General features: G+C 37.6%; 1 protein-coding gene across 1 annotated transcript; it reads left to right on the plus strand.

Moving 5' to 3' along the window:
• The first annotated feature begins 3,754 nt into the window (after positions 1-3,754).
• Positions 3,755-13,448, plus strand: LOC146989411 (uncharacterized). Its single transcript, XM_085773064.1, has 7 exons — positions 3,755-3,845; positions 4,368-4,486; positions 6,001-6,097; positions 7,806-8,217; positions 9,739-9,867; positions 10,391-10,530; positions 13,043-13,448. Exons 1-7 carry the CDS (start codon positions 3,834-3,836, stop codon positions 13,262-13,264), a joined length of 1,131 nt encoding a protein of 376 aa, XP_085629190.1. The 5' UTR covers positions 3,755-3,833; the 3' UTR covers positions 13,265-13,448.
• The last annotated feature ends 780 nt before the right edge of the window (positions 13,449-14,228 follow it).

The following is a 14,228-nucleotide window of genomic DNA, read 5'->3' on the forward strand; positions in this document are numbered from 1 at the left end:
ACTACCTTTATACTGTATGGAGCAATACAAACATCTACCTTTAGACTTTCACAGTATTAATATAGAACCTAAAGCTGCTTTATCATCACTGTAGAAAAAACAAAAAACATTGAAATGTCACTTTATCCAAATGGGACCTTTAAGCTCAACGTTTTGATGTAGTTTTTAATTTTCAAACATGAAAAACAAAGTTAGATGTATGAAACCTCCAACAGCTGGTTTCAGTAGTGATCTATTTGTTGATTGGTGCTGTGAAAGAAAACATTTCTTTGAGAAAGAGATTTCTGAATGTGTACAATTGTGCTGCCACTTCATTTGGAACTTCATTTGGGTGTTCTGGAGATAACGCTAACCATCAAGTTGGACAAATGATGGCTAAATACTGTATGTTAATTTAAAAAAAATCTATGGTAAAATCAAATCAACGCCATTGCTCCTCCGAGCCATGCTGGGATTATCACATTTAACATTACCTATGTTAAATGTGTTAAGTTATACATGACTGAAACATAAACTGGCTGCAGACACCATTCAATACACAGGTTTGGTTATGTTTTGGAGGTTGTTGATAGCCTACAATGCTTACTTCTTCCGTTTGTTAACATATCATTAAGCATGGTAGAAGTGAGAGAGAGAGAGGTGAAAGATAGTACATCTTGGATGAATAAATATGACGACTATGTCATCCACCTATTTTTGATTAGCAAACTGCACAAAACTGCCTTTTATTTCCAAGAACTGCAGTCATATTTATGTATTATTACATTATCGGCACCAGTTATTACATTGTCAAAGGTTTTTTTAATACTAGGCCAATAACGTAATAACCAGCCAATAATGTAATAACTTATTACATTATTGGCAAAAAGTTATTACGTTATTGGCTCAAAAGTTTTATTACATTATTGGCATGTTATTACATTATTGGCTTTATTACATTCAAAATGGCCAAAATTATTACGTTATTGGCTGTTATTACGTTTTTGGTTGCTACAGATGTCTAAATGGTGGGATGTCGGAATGGCAGCATGTAACTGTCTTAAAGCAGAAGTAAGGTGAATGTTTGTGTTAATCTAAGTCTTAAATAGTTATATCTTCCGACAGCAATCACTTCTATAGAGTGTTTGGTCTGAAACACGGGTCTGTCAGTCACTCTGCTCTGCTCTGAGCCCAGGAGAAAACTTTCCTTGTATCCTACAACCTTTATCCAATGAGGAGAGAGAACGGCATAAAGGGGCAGTCCTCTCTGTGTGTGCAGCCAAGGGATGCGCGTGAATGTGGTGACGTAGGGACGAGGGCGGGGACTGCTAACTCCATCTGCTGACAGGAAGTTAGACAAAACCACCGGATCGCTGACTTCTGCTTTAATGTGGGTGTGAGGGACCAACAATCTCTGACCTGACACACCTCATAGTGTGTGTGTGGTATAAAGTTGCAGCTGGACTGAACCCTATAGAAACACATGCAGCAGGCTACTGTGCTTCAGATATTTAGATTCTTCTCCATTAAACCCAACAACACCATCCCAGAGGCCTCTGATCTGATCAACACATTTATTCTGCAGCACGACAATGACCCAAAAATGTATTGACTAGAAGAACATTCTCACCGTACTAGACACAGCAATAATCTTACTTTATATTTACCCTTTACCCGCACATCACACCATCAGTTTACTGTAATATGTCCTATAGAGGTCCTATGTTTTGGAATGGACTACCTCCTTCGCTAAGATCCATTTCTTCCTATCCACTTTTTAAAAAGCAGCTAAAAATACATCTCAACTTCTCTTGAATTTCCCGCTCTCTCCATATCCCACATCCTTACTCTGTCTTTTAATGATTTCAATTAATGAATTTTTTGCACCTTATTTCTATTGTCTGTATTTGTTACTGATCACTTTGTTCTTTATCTCTCCATTTTTTCTCATTTCTGTTCATTTTGCTCATATAACATTGATTATCTATGCACTTTATCTCCTTTTTTTTCTATGTTTATTTGTTAGCCATAGAAATGTGTCTTGTTGTAATTTGTTATAGGGGTGGAACTTATGTACGAGCCAATCGGCTTCGTTCCCTCCGTGCACCATTGAATATAAATGTGTGCTAAATAAATAAACCTAAACCTAAACAGTGAGTCCTGCCGCAGCTGTGTGTCTATGACAAACCTGTACATGAGTCAGTCTGTCTGTTGCTTTCTGTGCTAAGCTAAGCTACGATCACCAGCTATCTTCAATTCCACTTATTGCACCAAGGAGAAATGTTCCTATGTGATGCAACGCTTTTTATCTGTTCCACTTATTCAGCAGCGTCATGCACACCTGCAGGCGTGGCTTTTTGTTTCATGCTTTTCTGCAGATTATCACCGAGGTGGAGAAGGAAACTGATACAAATGAACACGGACGTCAACGGTTCACAGTTATAAATGTTTAACATGACCAGAAACAGAACCTCCCACCTCTCGTGCAATAAGCCTGTAGTAGTGTTCTTTTGTACTTTATATCTCTCATATTTAATGCATTTATTGTCATTCATCGTCCTTGTTGATTAGCGGTTGTGTCTCTACGTATGGCTCATCTCTGCATCTCTGTATCTACTGTACTTGTGTATATTTCATTTTATGAGTCTGTTCCTGTCTTGCTGCAAAACTAATTGCCCCTTGGGACATAAATAATAAAGTTGAAGTTGGAGTTTGAGTTGTTTACCTAGTTTTTTCAAAATGTTTCCAAAGTCAAACGTGTTTTTTTTCTGTCCACAGATAGAAGAATAAGTCCAGGCAGAGATTTAGAGTCAAAGTACATCACAGAGGTAGAATACAGTGTTTGTTTGTTTTTAAACCTGTATAAAAAGCAGATCAGTGTAATCTGAAATACAACAACCTGATTACTGAATAAACTGAACATGCACTGCAAAAACTCAACATCTTTACAAGAATATTTGTCTTATTTCTTGTCAAAATGTCTCATTTCTAGTCAAAACTAAACTCTTTCTACTTAAAATAAGACTCATCACCTAAAAATTAACTTGTTTTTAGATCATTTTCACTTGTTTCAAACAAATTTTCAATTGCAATAAGTAGAAAAATCTGCCAGTGAAAGCAGGTTTTTTGTGCTTGTAATAAGAAAGAAAAACTTGCTCCACTATCAGATTTTTCTACTTATTTCAAGTGAAAATCTGCTTGAAAGAAGTAAAAAGTGTCTAAAAACAAGCTACTTTTTATGTGTATGTTCTTATTTTTAGTATAATTAGATTTGTTTTTGACTAGAAATGACATTTTAACTAGAAATAAGACAAATATTCTTGGTAAGATTTTGAGTTTTTGCAGTGTGACCCGTTTATAATACGTTGTTGTCTCAGAGGAACTACTTTTCTTCCACTGGTTCCTGTCTGTGTGGACTGTAAAAGCAGGATTCTGTGTCTTCATGCTAATTTCTGACAGTAACAGTGAGTGGACTTTGTTATTGATGAAAGAGGAAGTGGAGACAGAGTCCGTTAACTGTCCAGGCTGCTCGCACTGCAGGCATCGTGATAAAATAACAGTAGAATAAAGTTGAATCTCTTTGTTCCTTTCGTATTTCTGTTTTCTCTAGTTCTGTTTTCTGACTCGACCCCAACACCCGGACCGTGTGTCCTTTTTTTAATCTGAGATTTACTCATCTTCATCTAAGTTCCTCTTCTGACATCAGTTCCTCCTCTGTCAGTGTGTCCTCGCTCCTCCGTCCGTCCCACTTCCCTTTCTAAAGCAGAAGCTCGGCCTCGGTGAAGCCTTTAAAAACGCCTCGGTCCCCGCGTCGCCCTCAGTCTGTGGTCGGAGCGACAGCGAACGCCAACACCATGGATCTGAAGGTGGGAGACAGAAACACACTGCAAAAACTCAAAATCTTTCCAAGAATATTTGTCTTATTTCTTGTAAAAATGTCTCATTTCTAGTCAAAACTAATCTCTATAGGACTCGTCACCTAAAAATGAACTTGTTTTTAGATCATTTTCACTTGTTTCAAACTAATTTTCACTTGAAATAAGTAGAAAAATCTGCCAGTGAAAGCAAGTTTTTTGTGCTTGTAATAAGGAAGAAAAACTTGCTCCACTATCAGATTTTTCTACTTATTTCAAGTGAAAATCTGCTTGAAAGAAGTAAAAAGTGTCTAAAAACAAGCTACTTTTAATGTGACGAGTCTTATTTTAAGGATAATGAGTTGGTTTCGACTAGAAATGAGACATTTTGACTAGAAATAAGACAAATATTCTTGGAAAGATTTTGAGTTTTTGCAGTGCACAGGGACATGTTAGAAGATGATGTGTGTTTGTGTGTGTTTGTCAGCTGATTGAAGTTGTTGTTTTGTTTTGTTTTGTGTGTTTGTTGTCCAGGCGTCCACGGTCCAGGGCGGCGTCCTCATCGTCCACCAGCTCCACGAGGGAAAGCACCGGTACGAAGTGGGAAACGTGGTCAAGTACAAAAAGATGACCGGAGAGAAAATGTTTGTCAGGTAAAAAAAAGTCAAAATCATTTATAAAGCAAAAAAATAATCTTCTTCCAAGTTATAATTCAAAAATTATTTAATGAGAGGGAAGGTTGTACAAGATATGACTTAAGAGGAAAACTCACATTGTAACAACAAAGTGTAAGATAGACTCTTAAAAGTATGTGTACACTGCAAAAACTCAAAATCTTACCAAGAATATTTTTCTTATTTCTAGTCAAAATGTCATTTCTAGTCATAACAAATCTCATTATACCTAAAATAAGTATATTTATACATACTGTACAGTTATACGTGAAAAGGTAGCTTGCTTTAAGACAATTTTTTACTTATTTCAAGCCTATTTTCACTTGAAATAAGTAGAAAAATCTGATAGTGGAGCAAGTTTTTCTTTCTTATTACAAGCACAAAAAACTTCCTTTCACTGGCAGATTTTTCTACTTATTTCAAGTGAAAATTAGTTTGAAACAAGTGAAAATGATCTAAAAATAAGTTAATTTTTAGGTGATGAGTCTTATTTAAGTGGAAAGAGATTAGTTTTGGCCAGAAATTAGACATTTTGACAAGAAATAAGACAAATATTCTCGGAAAGATTCAAGAAGTTTTTAAGTCGGAGGGGTTATTCTATGGAATAGTTTAAATGTAAGGTTAAACTCAGTAAAAATGTTAATCAATTTAAAAGGAAGTTTAGAAAAGGAGTGTTTGAAATGTATAAGAGGAGAGATACATGATGTAGACTGATGAGAGCGACCTTGTGTTTTGGTTGTATTATATTAATGTTGTATGTGTGTTGTCTGGGGTTGGGAATATATAAACTTTGCTTCTTCCATCCCCTTTTCAAACCGTGTTTGTTGTTGTTAGTGTTTGTTCCTGTTCGATATATGGTTATATGGTGTCCTGTGGATTTTCTTGTTATGTTGTACGTGAGATATCATTTTGTTTGGTTTGAAATAAATATTATCTAATCTAATCTAAAACATTTTTTTAGTTTTCTCTCTGAATAACACTTTTATTCAAACCTTGGGAAATATTTATTGTGTTGCACTAAAATAAAAATCAAGAATAAGAATCATATGATTTATTTAACCGCGCCCCCAAAAGGAAAGTAAAAATGTTGAAAAAGAATTCATTAACCAACACAAATCCTAAAAAAAAAAAAAAGCTTTTAGGAAATAACAGAAAGGACTTAAAAACAAGAATCTGTAAAAGTTAATTTTAAAAATCTGCCAGTGAAAGCAAGTTTTTTGTGTTTGTTATAAGAAAGAAAAACTTGCTCCACTATCAGATTTTTCTACTTATTTCAAGTGAATCAAGTTTTTCTGTGATGAGTCTTATTAAGTATAATGAGATTTGTTTTGACTAGAAATGACATTTTTGACTGGAAATGAGACAAATATTCTTGGTAAGATTTTGAGTTTTTGCAGTGTGGGACTTTCTGACTTGTGTATTTATATAAAATGAGGCCTGATGGAACCGACCTTTAATGTTGTCGTGTAAAATCTCGTGTAAAAACGTTGCAGGAGAGGAGACAAACTGCTGCAGATCAACGGCGTCGACCTGCAGCTTCTCACACCCGAGGAGTTGGCCCAGATGTTGGCCGACGGGAATCCAATGCTGGTGAGTTCAAGAGCTTCACACACTCATCACAGTTTCTATTTAAAGGGATAGTTCAACATTTTGTCAAATTGTCCCATCACCATAATCCCTATAGTCATAGTAGTAGGTTTGTTACCTTTAATTGTCGGTGCAAGCTATTTTTAGAACGGCGGAGCAGAGCCGTGAGCTGTTCAGAGCTACGCTACGGAGGCTCATTATGGGATTTCTTGGTTTCCCTCATCAAACTCATCAAATACACAATCCAACAACTCCACAACGCTCTGGTGGACAAGTTGTGAGCTGCACATTCACCACGCTATGAGATAATAACACAACGTTACCACACAGAGTTGTTTTAGAGGGAAATTCATGCAAAACCACTGATGCACGTTGCCTTCAGGGACAGTTTTTCATCAACAGTCTCTGTATTTCCCTCTAAAACAACTCGATAACAACGATAATAACAGAACATTACGAAACGGAGCCGTTTTCAAGGTAAATACAGGGTAAATACTGATTCTGCTTGCTGAAAAACTGTCCCTGAAGGCAACGTGCATCAGCGGTTTTGCATGAATTTCCCTCTAAAACAACTCTGTGTGGTAACGTTGTGTTATTATCTCATAGCGTGGTGAATGTGCAGCTCACAACTTGTCCACCAGAGCGTTGTGGAGTTGTTGGATTGTGTATTTGATGAGTTTAATGAGGGAAACCAAGAAATCCCATAATGAGCCTCCGTAGCTCTGAGCAGCTCTAAGCTCTCGTTCTAAAAATAGCTTGTACCGACAATTAAAGGTAACAAACCTACTGCTATGACTATAGGGATTATGGCAATGGGCCAATTTGCCAAAAATGTTGAACTATCCCTTTAAGACTCTATTTTAATTCACTGTGTCAGTCTGAGTAGCTGATTGATTAAAACAGTCAGTTCCCTGTAGTTGTGTTGTTTTGTTGTCATTATAATGTCATATATAACATACACCAAAGGGAGGTCTCTTACTTACATACATGTGTATTTTATGTCATTTTAGTGTTGTGTTATATCTTTGACAGTTGTGTGACAGTTGTAGTATAATTTTATTGTTATAGTGTAAAGAACTTTGGTGTTAGATCTGGAGGTTTAAAGTGTATTTATATGAAATGCTGTGACATCACAGAGGAAGTACACTGCAAAAACTCAAAATCTTACAAAGAATATTTGTCTTATTTCTAGTCAAAATGTCATTTCTTGTCAAAACAAATCTACTGTAATTCTACTTAATATATAATATAATAAAATAAGACTCATCACATAAAAAGCAGCTTGTTTTTGACACTTTTCTACCTTTTTCAAGCAGATTTTCACTTGAAATAAGTAGAAAAATCTGATAGTGGAGCAAGTTTTTCTTCCTTATTACAAACACAAAAAACCTGCTTTCACTGGCAGATTTTTCTACTTATTTCAATTGAAAATTAGTTTGAAACAAGTGAAAATGATCTAAAAACAAGTAAATTTTTAGGTGATGAGTCTTATTTTAAGTGGAAGTAGATTAGTTTTGACTAAAATTGAGACATTTTGACAAGAAATAAGACAAATATTCTTGGAAAGATGTTGAGTTTTTGCAATGGATGCACTTTGTCCAAATGTTTCACTGGTTCTGGACAAACTTCACCAAACTCAGTCTGAGCCGACACACTGACCCTATTGTTTGTCTTCTTCTTGTTGTTCTTCTTGTTCTTCTCGTCTCTTCAGAAGGTGCACAAGGCGAGCAGGATGAAGGAGCCCTACGAGCCGCCGTCACCAGGCGAGGACACGCTGCATCCGGTCTCCAAAGAGTCCACGAGTCTCAGCTTCAGCATGGAGATGCAGCGGGAGGAGGAGGAGGGAGAAGGAGAGGGAGAGGGAGGAGGAGAAGGAGAAGGAGAGGGAGGAGGAGAAGGAGGAGGAGGAGAGGATGAAGGTCTGCTAGAGGACGTGTGTAAAGGAGAACAGGACGTGGATGGAGAGGATAAAGATCTGCTGGTCGTCACCATGAAGAAGACCAGCGTGTCGGTGGTGAGGGGGAGAGCCTGCAGCCCCAACAGCCCCTGTCAGGGCTGCAACGGCGTGGGATGCATGTACAACGACGTCGTCATGGTGACCGAGTCCAGCACCGTGACGCTCGGTGAGAAAGTTCACCTCCTCTTTTCTGCTAATTTTTAATTCATTCATATGTTATGTCAAACCTCAACAGGCCGACGGTCTTTACACTGCAAAAACTCAAACTCTTACCAAGAATATTTGTCCTATTTCTAGTCAAAATGTCATTCCTAGTCAAAACAAAACTAATTATACCTAAAATAAGACTCATCACATAAAAAGTAGCTTGTTTTTAGACACCTTTTACTTCTTTCAAGCATATATTCACTTTAAATAAGTAGAAAAATCTGATAGTGGATCAAGTTTTTCTTTCTTATTATAAGGACAAAAAGCTTGCTTTCACTGGCAGATTTTTCTACTTAGGCTATTTCAAGTGAAAATTAGTTTGAAACAAGTGAAAATGATCTAAAAGCAAGTGCATTTTTAGATGGTGAGTGGAAAGAGATTAGTTTTGACTAGAAATGAGACATTTTGACAAGAAATAAGACAAATATTCTTGGAAAGATTTTGAGGTTTTGCAGTGTATTAATGTCAATGTATTTTATAGATACAGTCAGTTTTAAGTGAAATATCTTTATACTTCATTTCAACTTTTACCCCAAAGTAAAAGCATCAACGGCTGATAAAGTGTATAATCATATAAACAACGAGTCCACGAAGCGCTCCTTTGTTTGAAGATTTTTTAAACTGTATAATCAGCTGAATGTACTTCATATCCTCTGATCTCTGCTTCCAGTTGCTTCAGTGAAACCGTCTGTTTGTTTGGAGAAGTTTTCTGTTTTTGGTGGAACTGAGACATTTGAAACGAAGGATCAGAAACTTGGCAAAAAGTCAACAAAGTTTCACCTGCAGCAAAACGACACTTTTTAACTCTCACAATCGACTCCTTCTTCTGACAACTCAGTTCAGTTCAGACAGTCAAGTCAAGCTTCAGGCTGAAGAAAGGCAGAGCTACGCAAACACAGAAACAAAAAGCCAAGACTCGGTCATCTGGTCAAAAGACACAGAAGCTATCAGAGAATTTCAAAATAAAATAGGAAATGCCTGACCCAGCAGCAGCACACTGCACAAAATCAAAATCTTACCAAGAACATTTGTCTTATTTCTAGTCAAAATGTCATTTCTAGTCAAAATAAATCTCATTCTACTTAAAATAAGACTCATCACATTAAAAAGCAGCTTGTTTTTAGACACTTTTTACTTTTTTCAAGCAGATTTTCACTTGAAATAAGTAGAAAAATCTGACAGTGGAGCAAGTTTTTCTTTCTTATTACAAGCACAAAAAACTTGCTTTCACTGGCAGATTTTTCTACTTATTTCAAGTGAAAATTAGTTTGAAACAAGTGAAAATTATAATTATTAGTGAATTTTTAGGTGATGAGTCTTATTTTCAGTGGAAAGAGATTAGTTTTGACTAGAAATGAGACATTTTGACAAGAAACAAGACAAAAATTTTTGGAAAGATTTTGAGTTTTTGCAGTGCAGCAGCAGCTTTGGTGTTACCAGTATGAATGAGCTCCATCATGACCCCCTGTGTCTCCTTCAGTTTCCAGAGGAAGCACGTACAAGAAGACGAAGGTGGAGCAGGTGAACGTCTCGGTGGAGCACGTGGCCTCTCACCAGTACCTGAGGAGTCTGTGCTCACAGAAATCCCTCTACGCCTCGCCCAACCCCGGTCAGTGAGTCGGTCTGAGCTGCACACTGCAAAAACTCAAAATCTTTCCAAGAATATTTGTCTTATTTCTTGTCAAAATGTCTAAATTTTAGTCAAAACTAATCCCTTTCCACTTAAAATAAGACTCATCACCTAAAAATCAACTTGTTTTAGATAATTTTCACTTGTTTCAAACTAATTTTCAATTGTAATAAGTAGAAAAATCTGCCAGTGAAAGCAAGTTTTTTATGCTTGTAATAAGAAAGAAAAACTTGCTCCACTGTCAGATTTTTCTACCTATTTAAAGTGGAAAATTAGCTTGAAAGAAGTAAAAGGTGTCTAAAAACAAGCTTGAGTCTTATTTTAAGTAATTAGATTTATTTTGATTAGAAATAAGACAAATATTCTTGGTAAGATTTTGAATTTTTGCAGTGCAGCCGCTTCACCTCCTTCAGTGAAACAGTTATTGACAGATTGATCTCAGATTGATTCCTGCGTTTTGATCATTTATCTAGTGTGTGTGTGTGTGTGTGTGTGTCTCCAGAGAACATCACCATCTACCACTACAAGTCCACCATCATTGGGAGGTCATTCAAAGGAGTTCCTGTGGTGCTGAACTTCACCAACTCCAACTGCTTCCTCAGGTGCTGCTGTGAAGACGGGAGGGTCTTCCTACGGGTGGAGGTAACAACTAGCTACAACTACAACAATAATACTACTACTACTAATAATAAACTTTATTCATAGAGTTAAACGAATATACCAAGTGTTTAACAGAGAAAATTAGAATAACGGTTAAAACAATAATGATAAAACACACAGGATGAAAAATTAGAAAGACAATTAAAGACAAACAGGGAAATGACAAAACCTGCAACTCAGCTAAAACCAGTAACGAAGGAAATATGTTTTAAAGGGATACGCCAACATTTTTTTTCTGTGTCTTGCCTCACTCCCGAGTCCATGACCAGCAGATAGACACCATCCTTTTGACTGTGTGTGCAGTAACAAGGGAGATAGAGCCGTATCGCCCGTAATTAGCTTAGCTCAAACACTGGAAGTGTATAGGTAGTGTTAGCCTGCCTCTACCTAAAGTCGCTAATTAGCTTAGCTCAAACACTGGAAGTGTATAGGTAGTGTTAGCCTGCCTCCACCTAAAGTAGCTAATTAGCTTAGCTCAAACACTGGAAGTGTATGGGTAGTGTTAGCCTGCCTCCACCTAAAGTTGCTAATTAGCTTAGCTCAAACACTGGAAGTGTATAGGTAGTGTTAGCCTGCCTCCACCTAAAGTAGCTAATTAGCTTAGCTCAAACACTGGAAGTGTATGGGTAGTGTTAGCCTGCCTCCACCTAAAGTCGCTAATTAGCTTAGCTCAAACACTGGAAGTGTATAGGCAAAGACGGTTTATAAACCAAGACCTTTAATGACGAGTCAGCTTCCTGTATGATGTCACTAGGCTTCTGCACGGCCACGCCCCTTTAGAGAGACCAGAGGCAGCCAGGAGTGTATTGATTCCTATGGGACAATTTAATGTGAACACCGATTATGGTCGGGTCTTTCTCCCCACGGTCACTGAAGCAAATTTTGGACTCATTTTTCACAAGCCACATCTCTTCTGAACAGTTTGACACCAAAATGGTAATTTTCATACGGAGAGATCCGGAGAAAATCCACTTTGTTCCAGACCTGTCTCTGTCTCTACGACACACTCTCACGAGATTTGGCACCGATCTCCTAGGCAACGCCAAACAAACCGCCGCGATTTAAATTATTTTTGCCATGCTAAATATTACTGTTAGTAGTGTAAATATTTAATGTTATCATAAGAAAATATAAATACCTCACTTTCATCTACCTACAAATTGTATAAATCCACACACACGTTCACAGACGAGTTGGTGACGGTTGGCCACGCCCATTTAGAGAGACAGGAAGTGTATACCATTTCATATCATTGGAGCAGCCGCTCATGGAGTATCTTTCCATTTATTGAATATCTTTGGTATAGGTAGTGTTAGCCTGCCTCCACCTAAAGTAGCTAATTAGCTTAGCTCAAACACTGGAAGTGTATGGGTAGTGTTAGCCTGCCTCCACCTAAAGTAGCTAATTAGCTTAGCTCAAACACTGGAAGTGTATGGGTAGTGTTAGCCTGCCTCCACCTAAAGTAGCTAATTAGCTTAGCTCAAACACTGGAAGTGTATGGGTAGTGTTAGCCTGCCTCCACCTAAAGTCATCAGAGAAACTCTTCAGCAACTCTAAAGGGAAACCGGCGGGCCGATCTTCGTCTCAGAGCTGACAAAACTCTCCGGTAAGGCATCTTGAGCGGTCAAATGCCGCTAACGGGACGAGATCGGTCAAAACGGAGGGTTCAAGCAAAGACGGTTTATTTTGGTTCAAGCTAGCTACATCGAGGGTAGGTTAGCTTCCTATTTCAAAGTAAAAGCACTAATTCTATCGTCATGGTTTTCTGTATGTAAAGGGCAACGGGTGTTTTATTTTGTGAAAGTAACCAGAAGTGCGTTGGTCACAACGGCTAGCTTGAATAGCGCCAAATTCGTCCCAACAAAATTGTAAACAGCTGGTATTTAGACAAATTAACGACACACTGCTGATCTAAACGGCTACTTTCTCACCTAAACATGTTTGAAATGTGGATAAAGTGAAATATTTACAGAGTTTAGAGCTAAAATGAAATCAGCTTCTGACTGCTGATTTCAGCTCGGGTAGGAGGCAGGCTAACACTACCCATACACTTCCAGTGTTTGAGCTAAGCTAATTAGCGACTTTAGGTGGAGGCAGGCTAACACTACCTATACACTTCTAGTGTTTGAGCTAAGCTAATTAGCGACTTTAGGTGGAGGCAGGCTAACACTACCCATACACTTCCAGTGTTTGAGCTAAGCTAATTAGCGACTTTAGGTGGAGGCAGGCTAACACTACCTATACACTTCTAGTGTTTGAGCTAAGCTAATTAGCGACTTTAGGTGGAGGCAGGCTAACACTACCCATACACTTCCAGTGTTTGAGCTAAGCTAATTAGTGACTTTAGGTGGAGGCAGGCTAACACTACCTATACACTTCCAGTGTTTGGGCTAAGCTAATTACGGGCGATACGGCTCTATCTCCCTTGTTACTGCACGCACAGTGGAAAGGATGGTGTCCGCCTCTGACTGTGTTTCTGTTGTCGTGGTTGCAGACGTGTGAGAAGCAGAGGCTGAAGCAGATCTCCAAGGACGACAAGAGCACGCTCTCCTTCGTCTTCTACATGAAGAAAGCCCAGGCCCGTCACATGACGTTTGAGTCGGCGCTGCACCGCGGCTGGTTCATCCAGATCCTCAACACCACTCAGACCGAGGTGAGGATCGAGCAGCCGGAGCAGCAGGACGAGCACTCCTTCCTCTTCGTCATCCAGAAGTGACCGAGTCGCTTTAACGCACAAAAAACATTTTCCTGTGAGTTTTATTTGGGACTTGGAGGCGACGGCGCTGAACTGAAGGAAAAACACCAAAGCTTCTTCGGAGATCGAAGGTCGAATTCTGCTATTGCAGAAGTGCGTAGATATGTATCATACAACTATGTCTAAACATTTGTGTGTGTGTTTTTATGAACCTTTTGTTACATTTATCTATTTATTTGACACTTTCTGATGAACATTATTATGGGATGTGAGCAAAGTTGTGATATAAATCATGTCCATGAATCCAGTTAACACAAACTTTAATATGAAACTTGTAATTACTGCCTTTGATTGCATAACGTCAACACGTACAGATGTGATACTGATGTGTAAATGCAGCAAAAATGTACATTAACATGTTATAAACCATAAATGAAACTGTTAGTTTAATATAACTTAGCACTGACTACATGTAGCAGATTAATACTTTGTTTTCCGTCTTTTTATTTTCCTGCTTGTGAAATTAATAAAGAAGCAAAGGTGTTAAATATTATATAATAAATGAAATGAAAAAACATGAACAACAACATACTTTTGATGAACCATCATTAATTTGAGTCGTACAACACTGATAATTTCTGAATATCTACAACATATTTATTACAATATACAACTACTTTCTGGTTAATATTAAACATTGTGTGTGTAAAAAATATATTGTGATTATTTAAACTATACCAAATTTTACACTTAATGGAAACATGTGACTTTTCTCTGCTACTGAAAGTCGCTTGTTTCCTGTGTTTATAAAACAGGAAGTGATGAGTTAGGGTTAGTTACTTTTTTTCTATATTTGTACAAACAGATTTTCATGTTCAATGCTGGTTTTGTAGCTGCAGGAAAAACATATAGCACCTTTAAATTTGTGTTATCCTTGGTTGTTATTGCATATATCCTATTATATTTTTTTCTTAATGCAGACATT

Source organism: Trachurus japonicus, chromosome 3, assembly GCF_045865225.1.
Source record: "Trachurus japonicus isolate A0001 chromosome 3, Traja_1.0".
Classification (NCBI taxonomy): Eukaryota; Metazoa; Chordata; class Actinopteri; order Carangiformes; family Carangidae; genus Trachurus; species Trachurus japonicus.